Source organism: Lactuca virosa, chromosome 2 (assembly GCF_052849685.1).
Source record: "Lactuca virosa cultivar CGN04683 chromosome 2, Lactuca_virosa_CGN04683_v6, whole genome shotgun sequence".
Classification (NCBI taxonomy): domain Eukaryota; kingdom Viridiplantae; phylum Streptophyta; class Magnoliopsida; order Asterales; family Asteraceae; genus Lactuca; species Lactuca virosa.
The window spans coordinates 236,652,441-236,674,441 of NC_136427.1; the positions used below are offsets into that span (position 1 = coordinate 236,652,441).

General features: G+C 38.3%; 3 protein-coding genes across 3 annotated transcripts; all 3 read left to right on the plus strand.

Annotated features, from left to right (window-relative positions):
* Nucleotides 1-6,759: 6,759 nt before the first annotated feature.
* Nucleotides 6,760-8,880, plus strand: LOC145160520 (uncharacterized). The gene is made up of 3 exons (XM_079079753.1): nt 6,760-6,893; nt 7,059-7,147; nt 8,580-8,880. Exons 1-3 carry the CDS (start codon nt 6,855-6,857, stop codon nt 8,725-8,727), a joined length of 276 nt encoding a protein of 91 aa, XP_078935879.1. The 5' UTR covers nt 6,760-6,854; the 3' UTR covers nt 8,728-8,880.
* A 5,632-nt stretch (nt 8,881-14,512) lies between these two features.
* GMII (golgi alpha-mannosidase II) lies at nt 14,513-18,938 on the plus strand. The gene is made up of 4 exons (XM_079079754.1): nt 14,513-15,309; nt 15,424-15,573; nt 15,751-15,783; nt 15,879-18,938. Exons 1-4 carry the CDS (start codon nt 14,701-14,703, stop codon nt 18,609-18,611), a joined length of 3,525 nt encoding a protein of 1,174 aa, XP_078935880.1. The 5' UTR covers nt 14,513-14,700; the 3' UTR covers nt 18,612-18,938.
* A 486-nt stretch (nt 18,939-19,424) lies between these two features.
* Nucleotides 19,425-21,757, plus strand: LOC145160522 (cyclin-B1-2-like). The gene is made up of 4 exons (XM_079079756.1): nt 19,425-19,636; nt 19,720-19,820; nt 21,292-21,389; nt 21,472-21,757. The coding sequence occupies exons 1-4, from the start codon at nt 19,511-19,513 to the stop codon at nt 21,570-21,572; spliced, it is 426 nt and encodes a 141-aa protein (XP_078935882.1). The 5' UTR covers nt 19,425-19,510; the 3' UTR covers nt 21,573-21,757.
* The last annotated feature ends 244 nt before the right edge of the window (nt 21,758-22,001 follow it).

A 22,001-nucleotide genomic window follows, 5' to 3' on the forward strand; every position in this document is an offset into this window, starting at 1 on the left:
CAGAGGTCCCGGTGGTTAGAGAGTTTGCTGACGTGTTTCCAGAGGAGTTACCTGGAGTGCCTCCGGAGAGGCAGGTGGAGTTCAAGATTTATCTGGTGCCGGGTGCAACCCCTATCGCTAAGGCGTCGTACCGACTGGCACCGCCAGAGATGCAGGAGTTGTCATCTCAGTTGCAGGAGCTGCTGGGTAAGCAGTTTATTCGTCCGAGTAGTTCCCATTGGGGAGCACCGATCCTCTTCGCCAGGAAGAAGGACGGTTCGCACAGGATGTGCATCAACTACACGGAGTTGGACAAGCTAACGGCAAAGAACCGTTATCCACTCCCAAGGATAGATGATATTTTCGATCAGCTGCAGGGTGCATCTTGGTTTTCCAAGATCGACTTGAGATCCAGGTATCACCAGGTCAGGGTGAGGGAGGAAGACGTGGAGAAGACAGTGTTTCAGACTCGTTATGTTCATTACGAGTTCGTGGTGATGCCGTTTGGGCTCACCAACGCGCCGACAGTGTTCATGGATTTGATGAATCGGGTCTGCAGACCGATGCTCGATCGCTCGGTCATTGTGTTCATAGATGATATCTTGGTGTATTCCAAGACCCGAGAGCAGCACGAGGAGCACCTCAGGGAGATGCTGGAGGTTCTGCGACGAGAACGGCTGTATGCCAAGTTCTCGAAGTGTGAGTTTTGGTTACGAGAGGTCCAATTTCTCGGACATCTCGTTAACCAGGAGGGGATTTTGGTCGACCCGGCCAAAGTCGAGGTGGTTATGCAGTAGGAGATTCCGAAATCTCCCTCAGACATCAGGAGTTTCCTGGGATTAGCAGGGTACTACCGGAGATTCATTCGAGATTTTTCCAAGATTGCAGTACCCCTCACTCGTCTGACGAGGAAGGGGGTGGATTTTCGATGGGGCCCTGAGCAGCAGAGGGCGTTTGAGACCCTCCGACGATGTTTATGTGAGGCGCCAGTGTTGACGCTCCCCGAGGGAGTCGAGGATTTCGTAGTATTTTGTGATACGTCCATCACAGGTCTGGGGCGGTCCTCATGCAGAGGGGACGGGTGATAGCCTATGCATCGCGGCAGATGAAGCCGCATGAGACGAGATACCCTACGCACGATCTTGAGTTGGGAGCGGTGGTATTCGCTCTCAAGATTTGGAGGCATTATCTGTACGGGGTCCGATGTACTATATACACGGACCACAAGAGTTTGAGGCACATCATGGCTCAGCCGAACCTGAATATGAGACAGCGCAGGTAGCTGGATGTAGTCAAGGACTATGATTGTGAGATCCTTTACCATCCTGGTAAAGCGAATGTGGTTGCGGACGCTTTGAGTCGCAAGTCAGCTGGGTCTACTACCCCAGCAAGGTGTATGGGGATAGCGGTGGATTCCCCGCTTGTGAGTTTGATTAGGGATGCTCAGGTTGAGGGCATGAGACCAGAGAACTGGAAGTTGGAGCGGATTAAGGGCGAGAGCACCCGGTTTGTTCAGCATAGCCGCGGATTATTGACTCGACACGGTCGGGTTTGGGTTCCGATGTCCGGAGGGGTCCGACAGACAGTGATGGAGGAGGCTCATAAGTCTCACTTTTCTATACACCCGGGGGCCACCAAGATGTATCGGGATTTGAGTTTGAGCTACTGGTGGCCATGTATGAAGCGAGAAATCGCTTGGTATGTTGAGAGGTGCCTGACCTGTAGAATGGTCAAGGCTGAGCATCAGAGGCCGCATGGTAAGTTGCAACCTCTGGAGATTCCCATGTGGAAATGGGAACAGATCACGATGGACTTCATTACGAAATTGCCGAGGACGGTGAAGGGGTTCGATGCTATATGGGTCATCGTGGATCGGTTGACCAAGAGTGCCCATTTCTTGGCCATACGGGAGAGTTCGTCTGCCGAGAGATTAGCCGATATGTACGTCAGCGAGATTGTCTCTCGCCATGGGGTTCTGGTCTCCATTGTTTCCGATCGGGATGTCAGGTTTACTTCCCGTTTTTGGCAGAAGTTCCATGAGGAACTGGGTACGCGGCTGCACTTTAGTACAACGTTCCATCCGCAGACCGATGGACAGAGTGAGCGAACCATTCAGACCCTCGAAGATATGTTGAGGGCGTGCATCATTGATTTCGGAGGGAGCTGGGATTCCCATCTACCGCTTGCAGAGTTCGCCTACAACAACAACTATCATTCCAGTATTGGCGCCGCACCTTTTGAGCTGTTGTATGGTCGAAGATGAAGAACCCCGGTCTGTTGGGGTGAGGTTGGACACAGAGTGATGGGTCGGACGGAGGTAGTCTGGCAGACTACCGAAAAGATCCAGCAGATCAGACAGCGGCTGCAGACCGCTCAGAGTTGGCAAAAGAGTTACGCTGACAGACGCCGATCGGATTTAGAGTTTCAGGTTGGTGACATGGTACTTCTGAAGGTCTCACCCTGGAAGGGTGTGATCCGCTTCAGGAGGAGGGGAAAATTGGGTCCCCGTTATATTGGGCCATTCAGGATTATTACTAGGGTTGGCAAAGTGGCTTATAGGCTTGCGCTACCGGAGGAGCTCAGCCGAATTCATAGCACGTTCCATGTTTCGCAATTGCGAAAGTGTATTATAGATCAGGAGGCAGTAGTATCGCTGGATGATATTCAGGTCGATGAGCGTCTGAATTACGTGGAGAGGCCTGTAGCCATCTTGGAAAGGAAGAAGAAGATTTTGCGGAACAAGGAAATACCTTTGGTAAAAGTGTAGTAGGAGCATCGGAAAGGATCCGAGTGGACGTGGGAGCCAGAGGCGGAAATGCGAGAGCATTACCCGGCGTTGTTTATTCCAGCAGACTTCGAGGGCGAAGTCTAGTTTAAGTGGGGGAGAATTGTAACGCCCCGATTCTCAGGTATTGTTTAAATAAGAATTTAATTGGTTTCAAGGCCTACTCGACGAGTTGTTGCCCTACTCGTCGAGTAGCAGCGGGTTGGTTCGCATAATTAGTGGCCTACTCGCCGAGTCCATGAAGGGACTCGACGAGTAGGAGCTGGCAGATGAAACCCTAAATCCCGGGGTTTTGCACCCTATTTAAGGAAGCATAAGCCTCCTTTGGCCTCTTTGCAGTCCTTTGAGAGCTCAGAAAACCCTAATTCGTGTGGTGTTTCACTCTTGTGTGTCTAAATCTTTGGAGAGGATATATTTTGAGAAGAAGCGCTTGGAGAACAAAAGGCTAGGAGCAAGGAAGTGTGGGAAATCAGAAATCTACCTCAGATAGCATCAATTGGAGGTATCAAGTCGTCACCTTTTCTTCTTTTCCTTCTAGACCTCTTTTGGTTGAGATCTAGGGTTTTTATGGTTTGGTTGAGATGGTGATGTGGGATATGAGTTAGATCTGAAATTGTAACTTCCGATCTGTACCCTTCTTGGGTTCTAGAGTCATAAAGCTCTGAATTTGGTCATGTATGAAGCCTCTTTGAGTATGAAACCCCCATTGTGAGCTTGGATTTGACATTAAGAGCCTTTGTAGCTATGCATGCACGTAAAGTTTGCAACTTTACGTGAAAAGCATGCCTTAGAAGCTTGGATCTGTAGTTTGGAGCCGCTGCATGGCTCAAATGAGTCTGTATGGCAAAAAGGACTGGAGGGACTCGGCGAGTCGCATGGTCGACTCGACAAGTCATATGAAGATAGGCATGAACTCGACGAGTGGGAAGAACAACTCGGCAAGTCCAATGAAGATTGTCGTAGACTCGACGAGTGGATGAACAACTCGGCGAGTCGGTTGAGGTTTCCCCAATTTATGTATGTGCGTATAACCGTCGAGTTGCAAGAAGGAAGCTCGACGAGTGGCCTTAGGGTCTCGATCGTAAACCGAAGGAACTCGACGAGTCACCCAGGTGACTCGGCGAGTGGGTTAGTACTTCAAGGAACTCGGCGAGTAGCCGAGGGTACTCGGCGAGTCAAGGTCAACATGGACTGTTGACCTTGACTGATGACTTTTGACTTTGACCAAGGGTTGACTAGTAGGTTTATAGAGTACCTTGTAAGGTTGAGGAGTTATGGGTATATTCATACTATGGTAATAGGTGGTGGAGTTTGTGGCAGTGATCCGAGGGTTGAAGTTTATCTACCGAGTCGACATCTGCAAGGTGAGTTATCCTCACTATATTGATGGGGTCTAAGGCACTAAGGCCGACCCTTTAGTTGTTATCGTTATGGTATGCTACATGTGGATATGATCTGTTAGATCGGAATCAGGATAGACAGTATGTTATGTTCTTATGATCCGTAGGGATTGATATGTTAGTGACCTGCTAGGTCAGTGCTCTAGGTATGAGAGATTGCTATGCTTGGTGGTCAGTGAGATAGATATGTTTGATGTTTGTATATGCCAGTATACGTTAGTTATGCGCACATGGTTATTTGTTTGTTGCTTGGGTTGAGGCGGTCCTGCTTTGTGCTGAAGGCCAACATACCCTATGAGCGGTCCGGGGAGACTGTAGGCCCACGTGGCGGTCCAGTTATGCCGAAGTCCCAGTATGCATGTTGTTGATTGTCTGTTACTGATATGGTATTATCAGCGGGGTATTGGTATTTTGGGGGTAGCTCACTAAGCCCTCGGGCTTACAGTTTTCAGTTTATTGTTTCAGGTAGTTCAGGAGATCATGGCAAGGCGAAGGCGTGACCGTACCGCTCCTCATCCTTATGATCTGGTTATTGGGACACTCTGATGAATAATGATTGAAAACATTTTGTAAACAATTACTATTTGGTTTTACTTATGATTGAAAAAGTTTAAATTTGGCGTAAAATTTTTGGATGTTACACCAACATAAAACAAGTTTATAACCCACCAATGATCTTCTTGCAAAGTTTGGAAAGAAAACAAGACCAACCAAAGAAGAGATGAAAAAAATACAACCTTTGTAGTTCTGTGGGTCCTCTTGGTAGGCTTGGAAGTTGATGAACTTAAGAGACACCAACAATGACTCAACTTAATGTAGAATGCTAGTTCTTTTGTATAAAACTCTCGAGACTCTTAAGCTTTATGTTCTTATCAAAAGAAGAACACAAAGAGAGCATAAGAAGCAAGTAATCTTCATGAGATGAACAAAAAATGAGAGAGAATTTATATCACCATTCAAATTTCATTTTCACTCATAAAGGGCAATAGAAATGCAAGCCTCAAGTCTTAAAGCATAAAGCAAGGTTCTTAACCACAAGGTCTTAATAATTTTGACCAAACCATGTCCCTAAGTCATGAACATGTCCCAACATGTTTATTAGGTTGATTTTTTCAATTAAAGAATTGAAAAACCCATGCTATTCCTTTTGACTCTTATTTTCAAAAAATAATAAAAGGAAGAAGACAAAACCTTTATATTTTATAAACCAAGTTTATAAAATATAAACTTTAACTTTTTGGTAAAAGACAAAAGAATTTATCTAGTCCAAAATGTTATACATGACTTATTAATTCATACCATATGAATTATGTAATGTTACTTGTTAATGAAAATTATTATTTCCTATAAATAAATAATTTCTAATCAATTACAAGAGTTTATTGAATATTTATTAAAATCAATTTCTAATAAATGATCAATTATATTAAGTTGTTGTTAGTGTGACCCATTAGTATCATATGTTAATTAGCAATATCATTTTAATATGATTCTTGAGCATACTAGATCTTTTACTTTATACCTTCAAAAGATGAACAAATGGATGTAGATTATGGATCCAAGAGCTTGAATGCACCACCACTTCTTGAATGATCTTCCTTCTCTACCAAGAACACTCAAAATCACTCCAAAAGCTTCAAATCTCACTCTTAAGGGATAAAGTTTCGATTTTAGGGTTTAGAGGAATGGAGGCTAGTCATAAGAAGGTCTAAGAGAGATTAAGATGTTTAAACAGGGAACATAACCCTAACTTTTTAGGGTTTAAAGGTTGCACGAGTACGCCCGACGTACTCACGTATACGCCCAGTGTACTCCACCTTTCACGCGCCTCATGTGTTGACTTACGCCCGTCGTACAAACCTTGTACGCCTAGCGTAAGGGCCTTATTTGCAACAATTTAAAATATTAAGGGTTGAAATGAAAATACTTGACATTGGGTGTTACACTTGTATTTCCGCTCCGAGTGTGCACATTGCACCTCTAGTCTCGAATAGTAAACTGAACTCAACTTATCTCGATAGTAATAATAATAATATTAAAATATGCTAGTAACACCAAAATCACCAACAGTTGAGCTAGTAGCAAAAATAACCATAATTATAAACCGTCACTTAGAGAAATTTTTTTTAATTATTATTATTATTTTTAAAATTTTTAGGCTGAATATTGGACAAACATTTATTCTTTAGCATCTCAATTTATGCAAATTTCACTAGTTTTTATTGATTTAATTAGTAAAATTTCTTCATTAACCTTTGAGAAAATTTTCAAGCTACTCTCTCACAAGTGACTTGATTTATAATTTTTTTTTTAAACGGATTCAACATCAACTTGGGTGCCATCTTCTAAAAAGCAAAAACAAATCAAATCTCAAGCCCATGAACGGAATATTCCGCGGGATGAATGATGATCACCCATGACCCAAGTTGAACAAGTTGGTGCACCTATTTGCTATTTGGAGCTTTGACGGCCAGTAAAGGCTTCTAAATTTTACATTGAGGGGTGTAATTTACCAATACTTCAAAGATCAGGGGGTATTCACAAAATCCTGCCTTGATTGGGTAGCCAGGGTAGCGTCTTTTATATAAAGTGTGAATAAGGTCAGCGTCTCCTTCTCCCCCATTTCATTCGCAGTGACCATCTCTTTCTCATCTTTTGCACTTTTTTTCTCCTCCGCTAGAGTGTCAACAATGGCTTCTTCATCGCTCAAGCGTTGGGTTAGGCCCGAGGTTCGTAGAATTAGATATTTCTTTACCCTTCTCTATTTTTTCGGATTTCCTTTTTTTTTTTTGTATTTTTTTTGTTTTGAATATGATGCCGATCCAAGGGATAAGCTATTTCATCGTGAACGATGCCTTGTGAATCTGATCTGATAGATCTGACGGGTTTGATAGGTTTATCCTCTGGCAGCAGCCATGGCAGTCGCTCTCGGAATCTGCGGAATGCAATTGATTCGCAATATTAGCGGCAACCCTGAAGTCAGGTTTGTTTCTCTCTCTACCCTCACAAATATCTATATATGTACATGTAAGTTACGAACATGAACAAATCGCGAATCAATTGTGAGTTTATTTTTTATTTTTTGTCGCTTAAGGGTTTTTACATTATGTTTGATTTGTTTACTAGTTTTTGCTTCCATGTCTAGAATCAAATCATAGCTTCATCTGATTAGGAAATATGGATAGTTAAGGGATTATATCTTAGAAACCTGTGTAATCGTGACTGAACAACGGACGAACTGTAATCGCATTTTAAAGCATTTTTGAACAAGTTTGCACCCTTTTCAAGCTGAAATACCTACAGTGCAAGGTATTATATTATTGAAGTTGAATCTCTTCATACTAGTAACTTATTTGTGCATAATTTAATCACAACATCGTAATTTTCATGACAACTTATCATTAGCTCTAAAATATCTACCATTTCATAATCCGAAGCTCACAAATTTGAATAATTAAAAGAAGGTGGTTCTGAAACATAGTGTGGATAAAGTATCTATAAATTAATATTGCAGAACAATAGTTATAATCCTTACATTAATGTTAAAGAACTATATATATATATATATATATATATATATATATATATATATATATATATATATATATATATATATATATATATATACACTTGAAAGTTTATTTACTAAATAACACACTTAATTCGGTACTTCAAGGATCCAAATTATATTGCCTATAGTTGCACTCAAAAATTAAAATTCATATCTTGAATGCCAAAGTTTCAAAGTATGTGCCAAAAACAAAAAGTTCTATTTTTGATGGTCTAAACTTTGAAACCAAATTCTGAAAATATACACTTCTATAATTTAATTAGGGACAATGTCAATAAATATTAACCAAGTTTATAATTGTTCCATATAGGTCAAGAAGACTTTATATAAGAGTTTCAAACACTCAAATTACAATTTTGTACCATTGTTTTGGAGTTTTTGACATTTTAGTAACCAAGTCATACACTTGTTCCACCTTGGTCCCTCAAACGCTTTTTAGTGGTTTAAACACTTAAAATGTGAACTTTGTTTGATTGTTGTGAAAGTTTTGTGTTTTCTATCCGGGGAATCAGTTTCTATAGCAGCTACTTTTTTGTTTTTCTTTTTTTTCAAATATGATTATTTCGACTTTATGCCAGAGAACTATAATCATGTTTTTTTTTCAAAGAATTAAATTTTGATATTTCCTACCTAAAGTTGTAATAATCACTTAATACACACAACCATAATCACAATATAATATGGTCAGAAGGTAAAATTTATATTACTTGTGTAGGGAATTAACACGACACTATTTTGCTTATTAGGCCTTGTGAATTTAAATTTTTGTTGTATGTGTATTTAAATATGGATGTTGTGTATAAATTTGTTATATAAGTTATATTTTTTTTATTGGGATGTACAGAGTGACTAAGGAAAACAGAGCTGCTGGTATATTGGATAACTTTGTGGAAGGTGAAAAATATGCAGAGCATAGATTGAGGAAGTTTGTTCGCAACAAGTCTCCTGAGATCATGCCATCTGTCAATTCTTTCTTCACAGATCCAAAATGAAGCAAATTTAATGTTGTGTGTGGCATCGCAAGTCTTTGATTTTGGATTCATTGTTATGATTTAATCAGGGAAAATGTTTTGAACCTTAATGGAATTGGTGATATGGTTTATTTTTCTCTAAATAATACAAACTCTGTCTAAATGCTTGAAACATGACTTTCTTTTGACTTAACTTGGAACGAATGGCCTAGTGGATTAAGCCAAAAAAAAAAAAAACGTGGCTTAATGTATCAGCTGCTTTTTTTACAAAAAAATTTCAGCTGCTTTCATGTTATGTTTGATGAATATTGTAAAATTTGTTTTGTGGAAGCCTAAGGGTAGAGTGGTCATTTTGTTTCATTCAGATTGACTTGTTCAATCTAGAAAATAAACACCTTTATGTATTTAAAATTTTATGGAGACATATTTGTCGAGCCATTTTATCTATGTATGACTTAAAAGGGGTAAAAATGGTGCCTATATTATGCTATTCATGGTGAGCTTGTGTGGTGAATGTCTATGTGTTCTAATCGACTGGTTCCTAAGCCACCAAAGAGGGTGTTCTCTAACTTTTATGAGTCAATTGTTATGGCGTGGTTAAAATCAATAATGGTGCTATTTTCTCTACCCAAAATAAACAAACAAGAGAAACTGTTTTCTTTTTGTTAAATGTTTTGAAGTAAACTTTATAAACAGCAGCCAACTATTCAAATTCACATAATGTTATAAATATGTGTTAGGGTTAGAAAGGATCGAGTTAATCGTAAGATCATACAAAAGCCAACATAGCATATGGTTGTGTTGGGAAAGAGGTGAAATGTTGGTAATTCGGGCGATGGCCATTTGGTGTGTAATTGAAATTAACATGAGTACCAAAATGGTTAAAGTGTTAGTTAAAAAAGGTATGTGGCGTATACTACATACTTGTATACAAGACAAGTTTGATTATGAACACGACGAAATGCGTGGATCAAGGGGGGTTATTCACCCTTGCGGGGGGCTTGAGAGTGGTTCAACTGACTGATATGAGTAAGGTTGAGGGCAACGCCCCGAAAACCTCTTCAAAATTTTATGTTATAAGTGCAATGAAAAAACATGATTAAGGATTTAGAGTAGAGGAATAAAGGAAAGAATGAAGGTTTTGCATATGGCCAAGCGGCCAGGGACATCTCACATTGTCTGTATTTATCCAATCAGTTTTGGCAGTTGTTTTGCGGAAACTATTTTCAAACCATAGAAACCATTATTTTTTTCAATCTTATCCATATTTCGGATGTATGAGTACATCTACTCAGAAATCGTCACTTTGGTTGTTATCTTAGGATCTTGAACATTACATATAGTCTTCAGAAGAGTTGTTTTTATTTTTGTGTCTAAATCTAAAAGTATCTCGAGGATTATCGTAGATATAAAATTTTGAAACTTGAGCATATGTGAGAAATATCAATACGAAAATTGAACTTACACAATCTTCAAGATATCAAGAAATTCATTGATTATTAGAACATCATATTCCGTGATACCAAATTTTTAACATAAATAGAAGTTAAAGACAACAAAATGTGAATAAAAATATTCTGTTCTCTTTTTTTATTTTTATTTTTTTCTTTAGGTTATAATAATATCGAGTTAAAAAAATTCCAAATAGATAAGTATTTATTAATCCAAACTAAATTAGTTGATTTATGGCGAAGATGTTCATATTGAAGTTATCATTATATTGACCAAACATGTTTGTTCAAAGTTCATACTATTACCATTTTAAACTCAAGATATTATCAAAGTATAGCGGATACAAAGTTACAAACTATAATTTTCGCATATTCGATCAAATTACTTAAAGTTTAAGTTTGGGATTACATTCTTATCTATGTTAATTTGCTATTTTTTTTTCATGTATTTGCTTTAAATTGATAATGCATGTTGATTGATTTAATTGAAAACTAAAAAAATAATGCAATTAATACAATCACGAAGTATAAATAAACAATTAATATCTTTTTAAGTATATGAAAAACTATAAAATATATATTTTGTGTGTTTATATAAAATTGGTTTTATACAACGAAACAAACAAACTCATGCCACTTGTATGACTTGAAATTATGGCTTTTTTTCCGAAGAAATAATATATCTTTTATTTCATAGTTTGAAAATAAAGAAAATTGTAAACAATGGTTACCACGATTAGTAGTTTTCTTAAAGTGTTTGGTTTACATAAAATGAATAAAATTTGAGGGAAAATGATTTCAATTCTCTTGAATTCAAGCGTTTGGTTGGACTTAAAGAGGGAAAAATGATTCCTAAATGAAATAATTTTTCCATCATATATGGAGGAAAGTATATTCATTCCAAAGTTGGATGGAAAATATTCATTCTTATAAAGGAAAATGACAGATTACAAAAATACATTCTTTATAAGAAAACCAACACACACCATTACTGCTATCGACTGCCAACCGCCACCTACTACCATGACCATCACCACCGTCACCACCACCACCGCCACCACTACCACCGTCACCACCGCCACCGCCACTAGCCACCACCACCGCCACCATCACCGCCACCACCACCATCGTCATCGTTGCCACCACCACTAACATCACCCACCACCACTACCATCGCCTCCACCAAGTCCACCGCCACAAACACCACCACTGCCGCCACCACCATCATTGTTACCACCACCACCACCTCTACCATCGCCGCCACGACCATTACCATCACCCACCACCACTATTATCGCTGCCGCCGCCACCACCGCCATTGTCGCCATTACTACCGCCGCCACCACTGCTACCATCACCAAGAACCACTACCATCGCCGCCACCACCGCCACTACCGCCGCCACCACAGCCACTACCGCCGTCACCACCGCCACCACCACTACCGCCGTCACCACCACCACTACCATCACACAACACCACTACTACCGCCGCTGCTACCACTACCACCACCGCTACTGCCGAGATTTTATTATTTTTATAATTTTTATATTGTATCTTTACATATAAGTTAGAAAATAAAGTAAAATTAAGCAAAACAGACAAAAAAAAATGTAATTTTGTCATTTTACATGAATTCCAATTCCATTTCCTTGCGAACCAAACAGAATCTGGAATTAATTATAATTCTATTTTCTGTCATCCAAACATGATATGGAATTAGATTCAAATTCCTGACAGATTCATTTTCCAATTCCAATTTCAATTCCTTTAGAAGCATTCTGCGAACCAAACAGTATCTTACTCTAACGAGTTTCAAAATTACGCATTTTGGTCATTTAGGTTTAGTTTAGTCCTAAATTTGGTCCTAGCCAAAATTAAAAAGAGTATTTTATCTTTTTTATTTACTTTTTACATCATTTTAATATTTTCTTTTATGATTTATTAAATGGAAAGTCAAAGGACCCATACCCCACCCACCTCCTTTTCCCCTTTCATTTACAATATTTTCAAAAAAAAAAAAGAAAAAAAAAACGTGTGCTTGATTGTTTCTCACCATATTATGATAGATTTTCATCGAACCATCTTCCACTATATCATTTACATAAGACCTTCTTCCATTAGACGGGTTTCCACAACAACATATTGATTAACTATAGTAGATCTATGTACATGACACCCACACGATGAACCAAATACATAACAACATTTGTGGTATTGGAGACAACATTCATAAGGTGTTTCAAATCACCATCATCAACTCTCTTTATAACATAGTACAAATCAAGATCTTGGAGAAAAAGAAACTTAATAGAACTATCTTTCAAACCTATCTTTATTGACATCAAATGTAACACCAAACAACGTTTATATTTTTGGTCAAATATACAACAACACATTACTTAGCATTTTCCCGGATATATTGAGTTTCATCATTTATTGTACCAGAAAACCCTTAATGCAAACAACAATGAAAACCTTGAGGCTCTGCTTTGGTTGCCTTTGTCTACCTTTTTGTGGTCCATGTACCAATACATTTGCAGAAGCCATAATTCCCTTTTTTTGATATGATGCTTTGTTACAAATTAGGCTACTCTAAAGTAGCAATCAAGAAATTTATTTTTCTGAGAATGTTCTTTTTGTTACAACTACTAAAACTTAACCATAATCAATAACATTTTATACAATGTTATATAGTTCAAGACAATATTCTACTTGGTCCATTCATGGTACAAAAGTCAGAATTTACGTTGGATTTTTCAATACTGATACGGAGGGCCAGATTCATCAGGATATAAAAAAATTCACAAAAGATGGGAGCATTTCACAAACTAGGCTTAGTAAAAGCGAAGCTACAATTATAGAAACCGTATTATCTGAAACCGATAAATCGAAACTGCAACGAAACCGACGGTGCAGTGTGTTTTTTTTATTATCTTATACCTTATGTTTTTCTAGTTATCACAAGCAATATATTCAAACTTTTAAAACTGCTAAAAAGTCTCAAATGTCTAAACGAGTCATGAAAAATCTGAAATGTTTAACTGTGGTTAAAAGCCGTACAAAATAACCGCACCAAATTCATGCGATTAATAACCGAACCACAAATAAAAAAACCGCATCGCAAAAATAATTGCATAACCGCACTACAAAAATACCCATACCAATCACTTTTGAAAATGAAATAAACGTATTTGCGGTTTGCAATATGGTTTTGGTCAATAGCTACATCACATTGCAGTGACTCAACCCTATACAAACCACACTGCAAAATCATTCAAAAAACAACGAAGTTTTGAGCATTTTGCCGGACACTAGGAATCCAAGACCCTACAAATTTGGTTGTTAGGCTAGAAGGATTGATGTCACTTTTGCCACACCCCTTTAGCTATCACATAAGCGTCACATAAGATTTGTCACACTTCTTCACAAGTTTGTCATTTAGATGGCATGGGTACGAAACATAGATAAACCTACATATTATATATATTTTTTGCAATCTCGTCTTTGGCCTTTAATGCCAATTCTCTTTGACATCCTGTAAGGTGACTAGTATTTTTTCGTTAAATCGCAATGTCATGAGATTTTTCCTTCTCTTTTGCGACACTTGAGTATTGCTCCAAAGTAGCTTTAAACTTGTCCATTTTGCGTGTCATTTGCTTAATGTCGCTCGAACTACTTGCAACTCCTTTACCCTGTCGTTTTGTTTGATCTCTTCCCATGAGAAAACTAGCTCTTGGAACCTCAATAGTCTCATCTTCATTGAGGTCAATCCTGACATGCACATCCGCAAATTGACTATGAGTGGTTTCAGATGTTTTGGTTCTTTTAAAAGAACTACCCATAAACGATTCCGAAGTTTTGATATCTTTCCATTTTTTTGCACTCCTTCACAACATTCCAAACATGAAGAAATTTGAAAGGTGCCCCCTTATCACTCCGGTAAAGTGGTAAAACTTTTTGCAAGATTGTTTCATCGTTTGCAGCAAAAAAAGAGTAACTTTTTTGAAAATTTGAAAATTGTTTGTTTCTCTATCATTGGTAGAATTTCACTTAGTTTGACCAACGAACTCGGCATACGGGGTTGGTGGCGCAATGTCTACGCTCAGATGTGCCGAGAATTCAACTCCGTGTAGTCTTTTGGACTTACGGGCATAAATTCATTAACTTTTGTCTACTTTTTGGGAGAATACATGAAAAGTATCTATTTTTATATTTTTCTTTTTCTGTTTATAATTTAGTCTAATTTTAATTGACAACCTTTTAGATAATCGAAAATCATCAAATATTCTAAGTACTTAAGTATTACAATATAGAATAACAAAATTACATTATGTGTAGCGATATTTTGTTACAACCTATGATTCAATTGATGATAAAACTGCATAAGAGCAATTGACGAAGAAACGACGACTTCATGGCCTTTGCGTCCAGTAGTTGATGGCTAAACGAAAACCGGTGTCCAAGACGGTCTTGTATTGACTCAAAGCCCCGACTGAGTGGACCGTCTCCTTCGGCTACTCCGCCGATCTCATCCTCCTCCTCATGGCCTTCTCCTCTTCTCACGCCGGCAACTCCAACGTCCGTCGTGGAATCGGCGGCGGTTGGACCCGCTCTCTCCTCCCATTCACATCATCAACCACCAAATCCGGTAAACACATTCGTAAATCTCGCAAACGCGCTGCCGTCAAAGACTTCTTATTCGCCAATTTCTTTACCATCGGACTCGCCGTATCTATCTTCTTCTTTTTTTTCGTTGTTTACCTTTACGGCGTTCCGAAACCTATCTCCTCGCAATTTCGTATCGGCAATTCGCGTGCCTTTAGGGTACGTAAGCCAGTTTATCGGAAATCCAAATCTTCTTCGTCCGGGCATGTATCGTCGAATCACTCTAATCTATCTTTAGGAGCTGCTTCTGTTGATTTGACCACCAAGGATTTGTATGATAAGATCGAATTCAAGGACGAAGATGGTGGACCCTGGACGCAGGGGTGGAGGGTTTCTTATAAAGGGGACGAATGGAACAACGAGAAATTGAAAGTATTTGTTGTACCCCATTCACATAATGATCCTGGTTGGAAGCTTACTGTTGATGAGTACTATGATCGCCAGTCTAGACATATTCTCGACACAATTATCGAAACTCTTTCTAAGGTACGAACTAAATTTCATTGGTAACTTGTTGTTTCTATGTTCGATCTGCTAATTCTTGATCTATTTATGCGGTGGAAACGTTTCGAATGGATGGATTTGCTATGCTAAATTTAGGATGAACGGAGGAAGTTTATCTGGGAAGAGATGTCCTACCTAGAGAGATGGTGGAGGGATGCATCAGATGCTAAAAGAGAATCTTTGATCAAGTTACTGCAAAATGGGCAGTTAGAAATTGTTGGAGGAGGTTGGGTGATGAATGATGAGGTAATGTCGATCCAACAAGCTAAAAATCTGTTCACTCTCACTTGCTTCCATTTATTTTGCTCCTATGATTTTTTGCCTTCAAACATAAAGTAGCTAAATTTTGCCTTGATCAAAGACATGGCTACTTTCATTTTGCCTTTAGTCTTACCGAACTTCATTTTTGAATGACTCTTGCAGGCCAATTCACATTATTTTGCCATCATCGAACAGGTATCTTTTATCACTGATTCATCTCAATATAGATTGTTACCTGGTTAAAGCATCCATTCATGTTACATAATATCTTTTCATTTCAATTTTATCAGATGATGGAGGGAAACATGTGGTTAAATGAAACTGTTGGCATAATCCCAAAAAATGCATGGGCAATCGATCCATTCGGCTATTCATCCACCATGGCATACCTTCTTCGGCGTATGGGCTTTGAAAACATGCTTATACAAAGAACTCATTATGAACTCAAAAAAGAACTGGCTTTACATAAAAATCTTGAATACATATGGAGACAGAATTGGGACACAGATGAAACAACCGATATTTTTGTCCACATGATGCCCTTTTACTCCTATGATGTCCCACACACTTGCGGGCCCGAGCCCGCAATATGTTGCCAGTTTGACTTTGCAAGAATGCACGGGTTCATGTACGAGCGATGCCCCTGGGGGAAACATCCGGAAGAAACAACCCAAGAAAACATGAAGGAAAGAGCCCTTACACTTCTTGACCAATACAAGAAAAAGTCAACTCTCTACCGGACAAATACCCTTCTTGTCCCTCTCGGAGACGATTTCCGCTACATCAGCATTGATGAAGCAGAAGCCCAGTTTCGTAATTATCAAATGTTATTCGATTACATAAATTCAAACCCGGAGTTAAACACCGAGGCTAAATTCGGAACTTTAGACGATTACTTCCGGACTTTACGTGAAGAATCCGAAAGAATAAATTACTCACGACCCGGTGAAATCGGGTCGGGTCAGATTTCCGGGTTTCCTTCTTTATCGGGTGATTTCTTTACTTATGCTGATAGACAACAAGATTATTGGTCTGGGTATTATGTTTCACGCCCTTTTTTTAAAGCGGTTGATCGTGTTCTTGAACAAACCTTACGTGCCACTGAAATGACTATGGTGTTTCTACTAGGGTATTGTCAAAGGGCTCAATGTGAAAAATTACCTACTGGTTTTACCCATAAGTTAACAGCAGCAAGAAGAAACTTAGCTTTATTTCAACATCATGATGGGGTCACTGGAACTGCTAAAGATCATGTGGTTCAAGATTATGGTATGCGTATGCATACTTCTTTACAAGATCTTCAAATCTTTATGTCCAAAGCTATTGAGGTTCTTTTAGGGATCCATCATGATAAAAACGATCAAAACCCGTCTCGGTTCGAGCCCGCTTTGATCCGGTCCAAATTTGATGCGCAACCGGTGCACCGACCGGTTAGTGCTAATCAAGGAACCGTGCAAACCGTGGTCCTTTTTAATCCGATTGAACAAACGAGAAACGAGGTTGTTATGTTTGTTGTTGAAAGACCCGATGTGACTATTTTGGACTCGAATTGGACGTGTGTGAAAAGTCAAATATCTCCTGAATTGCAGCATAATAAAATCAAAATGTTTACTGGAAGACATAGAGTGTTTTGGAGAGCTTCGATTCCTGCCATGGGGTTACAAACGTATTACATCGCGAATGGTTTTGTCGGATGCGAGAAGGCCAAACCAGCAAAATTAAAAATTTCTTCAATTTCCGACACTACCCCTTGTCTTGCGCCTTATACCTGCTCAAAGGTGGAGGGTGATTCGGTCCAGATTCGAAACCGACATCGATCTCTTACGTTTAATTCCAATTTTGGTTTGTTACAGAAAGTAACCGAAATGAAAGGCGCCCAGAATGTTGTTAATGAAGAGTTGGCGATGTACACGAGTCCCGAGAGTGGGGCCTACCTTTTCAAACCGAACGGTGATGCCTCGCCGATTACGGAGTCTGGGGGCGAAATGGTAATTTCCGAGGGGTTTCTGGTTCAAGAAGTCTTTTCGCATCCGAAAACATCATGGACGAAATCGCCGGTGTCCCACAGCACCCGGATTTATAACTGTGAGGGGTCAGTTCAGGAACATTTGATTGAAAAAGAATACCATGTGGAGCTTCTCGGGGGTGAATTTAATGATAAAGAATTGGTTGTTAGATACAAAACAGAAATCGATAACAAAAGAATATTTTATTCGGATTTAAACGGATTTCAAATGAGCCGTAGAGAAACATATGACAAGATTCCTATACAAGGAAATTACTACCCAATGCCCTCGCTTGCTTTCATGCAATCCGAAGGGCAGCGATTCTCCGTGCACACGAGGCAGTCATTGGGTGTGGCAAGCCCGAAAAACGGATGGTTCGAGATCATGTTAGATCGACGGTTGTTACGCGATGATGGGCGTGGACTCGGTCAAGGAGTCACCGATAACCATCCGATGAATATAATTTTCCATCTCACTTTCGAATCCAACGTATCTGTAACACCTGATCTTATTCCAAACGCGGGTCCCGTAAGTCCGTCGCTTTTCTCACATCGCGTTGGGGCCCACTTGAACTACCCGTTGCACGCGTTCATTGCGAAGAAAGCGGAAGAAATATCGGTTCAACCGCCCCCGAGGTCTTTCTCGCCTTTGACGGCTCAATTCCCATGTGATTTGCATGTTGTGAGTTTTAAGGTTCCGCGGCCGTTAAAGTATACTCAACAGCAGGTTCTAGAAGAACCTAGAACTGTTTTGATTTTGCAGAGGAGACATTGGGATTCATCGTATTGTTGGAAAGGGAGGTCGGATTGTTCGAGAGTGGATGCTGAGATGGCTAATTTGAATCTGTTGAACATGTTTCAGGGTCTTGATGTGTTGAATGTGAAAGGTACTTCTTTGAATCTTTTGCATGATGATACTGAGATGCTTGGGTATGGTGAACAGTCGACAGATGGGCGGGTCGTCATCTCGCCCATGGAGCTCCAGGCTTATAAGTTTGATTTACGACCTCATCAGTGACCTCTTAGTTACCACTTAAATATATTGATCTTTGATCTTTGATTAGACGAGACAAAAGGATGAAAGTACCCTCAAGGGTATTATTTTTTGGTGACAGTTACTAGACAATTTTAAATTGTCCAAGAAATGAAGCATTCGGGGTTGTTTCATAGTTGAAGTTGTAGGTCGAAGAGATGATAGTGTTGTAGCAGCTTGGTTCTTTGTTTTATCTCTTCGATTTTTTTTTTGTTTTTTTTAATGTATTTAGGAAAACGATTGGTGTTGTTTTGTACACTTATTAACATATGACATGATAAAATCAATAATAGAAGGATTGTTTAGATGGTCCTTTGTTTGTTTGTGTGATTCAATTTAGTTTTTTCGAAATCAATTCTAAAGGTCTCTATATTAACCAAATGCCAGGACCTGATCACTAAATAATGATTCGGTTACTAAAAGTTATATATTTTTTTTATTTATTTATACGTAATTGGTCCTTATTTATTATAAAATCATAATATAGGCTCTTTTATTATAAAATCATCTAATTTTCTTATAACTTAAAAATCATTAATCCTATGTTAATTGTAATGAAAGACGAATCCATCATTTTTTAAGGCTAGAAACTATATAATTGTGATAAAGTTGGTATTAAGAACTATGATATCTTGATAAGTTAATGGCGTAAGTAATTGTAAATTGGTGTGAAAGTTATAGTACATTATTGGGTTCATTACCTGGGCCTTGGATTTATTATGCCGAACCGAAAGAATAAAATTCCATTATGGTAATGGGCTTTAGGCCCAATATATTTATAGTCATCCTTCAGTTTCTTGAGTGCAAAGTTTTCTTTTGGGTATTTACAGGGTTCATCGTTCTCCTTCGAAACGAAGAAGGAACAAAGGAAAATAGCAATAATCATGGACGCATCAAAGAGAATCGAGCACGAAATTGGAGGTCTAAAGAATGATGCACTTCGATTTGGACTTCAAGGTGTCAAGAGTGACATCGTCGGATCCCATCCCCTCGAATCCGCCTTTCAATCGGTACATAGTCTTCATCTTGCTAGATTGTACATAATGCTATTAGGAGAAGATCTCTAATGCTTATTTTATTTTCCATTTCATAGGCAATCGTGAGAGAAGAGGATATGAAGAGGAAAATGCTTGCAAACACCTACGGCTCCGCTTTTCCGTTAAAGCAGGAGTTCGATCGAAAAATCCTTTCTAGGTATTCACTGGTTTATTCAAATTTCTTTTCCTATAGCGATCTATACCAACATGCTGCTCGTGATATCTGAAGCACTCTCGTCAGTTGAAATTTGAAGAAAACTAGGGTTTTACTTATCTGTGGATTTTTTTAGTCCGTTAGAGACCCTTAAAATAATGAATCGAGATAAATATAAGAGGCTTAGCTCAGTGCTTTGAGCACTTGAATTCACGTTGTAACCTGTACTCATCTGTAACGATGAAGAGAATAAACTAGCTAACCCTTTTTCATCTACCTGATGCTCATACCTAGCCTGGAAGATAACTTCAGATGGCCAATATAGCAAAAAAGTTGGTTATTTTGTGTCTTGATTTTGTGGCATAGCGATTTTCATAATGTTATGATGGATCTTGGTCATTCAAGGTAACTAAGGCACATGCCAAAGTTTGTTGCAGCTAGATCTTTTACCAGACAATGGATTAACCTATCATTCTGTCCAGTTTTTGATTTGATGACTTCTTTTCTGTGTTTCATGCAAATTTGTCCAGAACTTCATGATCCACTTGTGGGTGATTTTTCATTAAATTTCTTGCCTTAATTCTTTAAGTTTACTTTTGTGTTTACATGGAAAAACTCTGAAATTACATTCTTTTGAATTGCAAGTTGGTGAGAGTCTAAGCCTTTAGAATTCGATTTATTGAACTTAGTCTTTTATAAAAGGGATAATTTCATAAAAAGTAACAAAGTTTTCAGGTTTGTTCCTCGTAGGTTCCTGAAACTTCTTCTTAAGAGGTTTTAGCACTCAGAGTTTCATTTTTATTCCATTTAAATACCTTGAACTTCTATATTGTTTTATTTTATACGAAAATTGGAACTTATTTTGACCTGTTATCGGTTTAGCCTGTAAAATACATAATGTTTTTTTTCTTTTTCTCTTAGAAAAAGTTGGAAAATCAAGTCATCAAACCCATGACCATTTGCTTCTTTCATTTTACAACCATCGATTCCTTGAACTTTTCCCAAAGAACCAGAGAATTGATAACATAAACAAATAGATGTGAACATAAAAGAAAATGTAGGTTGAAAAAATCTGTTATGGCATAGCTTTTGTCTTTTTGATGATGGTTTTGGTTGTGGTCTGTAGATTTCTGATTTTTTTTTTTTTTTCTTTTATTTAAGTTTCATACTTTGTTTCCTTTTATAAATGAAGTACTTGAGATTTCAGATCAACCCTTAATGTTTGCTGGACTGAGATTTCAGTTAAATTAAGTATTTAGTTGGTAAAATACATAACTCTTGGAAAATCTGAGGTAGCTATATAGAACACAATGAAAGTAGGTTTTTTATTTTCTGGACTGAAATCTTATTAAATAAGATGTCATGTCATTATTAAGTGGACAGGTTTTGTTAATGGTTTGAGTGTGTGTTTGCAAGAAGTATATATGTTTTTGATGAGTTATTAGTTTTCCCTGATAATGTTTTGTGGTTCCAGATTTCAAAGGCCTCCTGGACTTATACCATCCTCCATGCTTGGATTAGAGTCAATTACAGGAACTTTGGAAGATTTTGGTGTTGAAGATTACCTCCAAGGTAACTAACTACTTGATTTACTGATTTCAGTAATTTTGCTGTAAAAATGGTATTAAGGTTTGTGTTGAACATTTTTGTAAAGGTGTTCATGATACTGAGACAATGCGGGTCCCGGACATGCATCATGGTATGGAAGTTCGTGTTGGGATCTCAAAGGGACCAGTTCATCCCAGTTTCATGTGAGGGAAGGGGGAGGTGTAGTACTTTTACTTTCTTTACTTGAGAGTATCTATATAATTTTCAGATGTTGTGTTGCAGACATTTGTGGTTTGACTTTAAGTATCAACTTAAATTGCATATTTTCGTTTCTTTAGATGTGTATTTGAACATGTTTTTACTTGCTTATTATTGTCACATGTTTTCTTTTACATGCAAGATAGAATCTGGGTGTGGGTGACTTGGGTTGTGATCATTTACAACATTTGATGTTGCTAATTTTTGAGAAATTGAAGATATCGTGTTTAATAAGTCATGATTTTTAAGACTTATAATGTTGAGAGTTTGAAAATTTTAAGCTATAGGTTTATGATTATGGCTAAAAAGTAAAAAGTTTTGTTGGCAACTGAAATGGGCTACTAAGGAAATTGTGAAGACTGAATAGTACTTTTTAAT

Bases quoted from the DNA above. Each gene is read 5' to 3' on its own strand.
- LOC145160520 (XM_079079753.1), top strand. From the start codon at position 6,855: ATGGCTTCTTCATCGCTCAAGCGTTGGGTTAGGCCCGAG. The intron at 6,894-7,058 runs GTTCGTAGAATT...CGGGTTTGATAG, and splicing joins AGCGTTGGGTTAGGCCCGAG to GTTTATCCTCTGGCAGCAGC. The intron at 7,148-8,579 runs GTTTGTTTCTCT...TGGGATGTACAG, and splicing joins AGCGGCAACCCTGAAGTCAG to AGTGACTAAGGAAAACAGAG.
- GMII (XM_079079754.1), top strand. From the start codon at position 14,701: ATGGCCTTCTCCTCTTCTCACGCCGGCAACTCCAACGTCCGTCGTGGA. The intron at 15,310-15,423 runs GTACGAACTAAA...TGCTAAATTTAG, and splicing joins TTATCGAAACTCTTTCTAAG to GATGAACGGAGGAAGTTTAT. The intron at 15,574-15,750 runs GTAATGTCGATC...TGACTCTTGCAG, and splicing joins GTTGGGTGATGAATGATGAG to GCCAATTCACATTATTTTGC.
- LOC145160522 (XM_079079756.1), top strand. From the start codon at position 19,511: ATGGACGCATCAAAGAGAATCGAGCACGAAATTGGAGGTCTAAAGAAT. The intron at 19,637-19,719 runs GTACATAGTCTT...TCCATTTCATAG, and splicing joins TCGAATCCGCCTTTCAATCG to GCAATCGTGAGAGAAGAGGA. The intron at 21,390-21,471 runs GTAACTAACTAC...ATTTTTGTAAAG, and splicing joins TGTTGAAGATTACCTCCAAG to GTGTTCATGATACTGAGACA.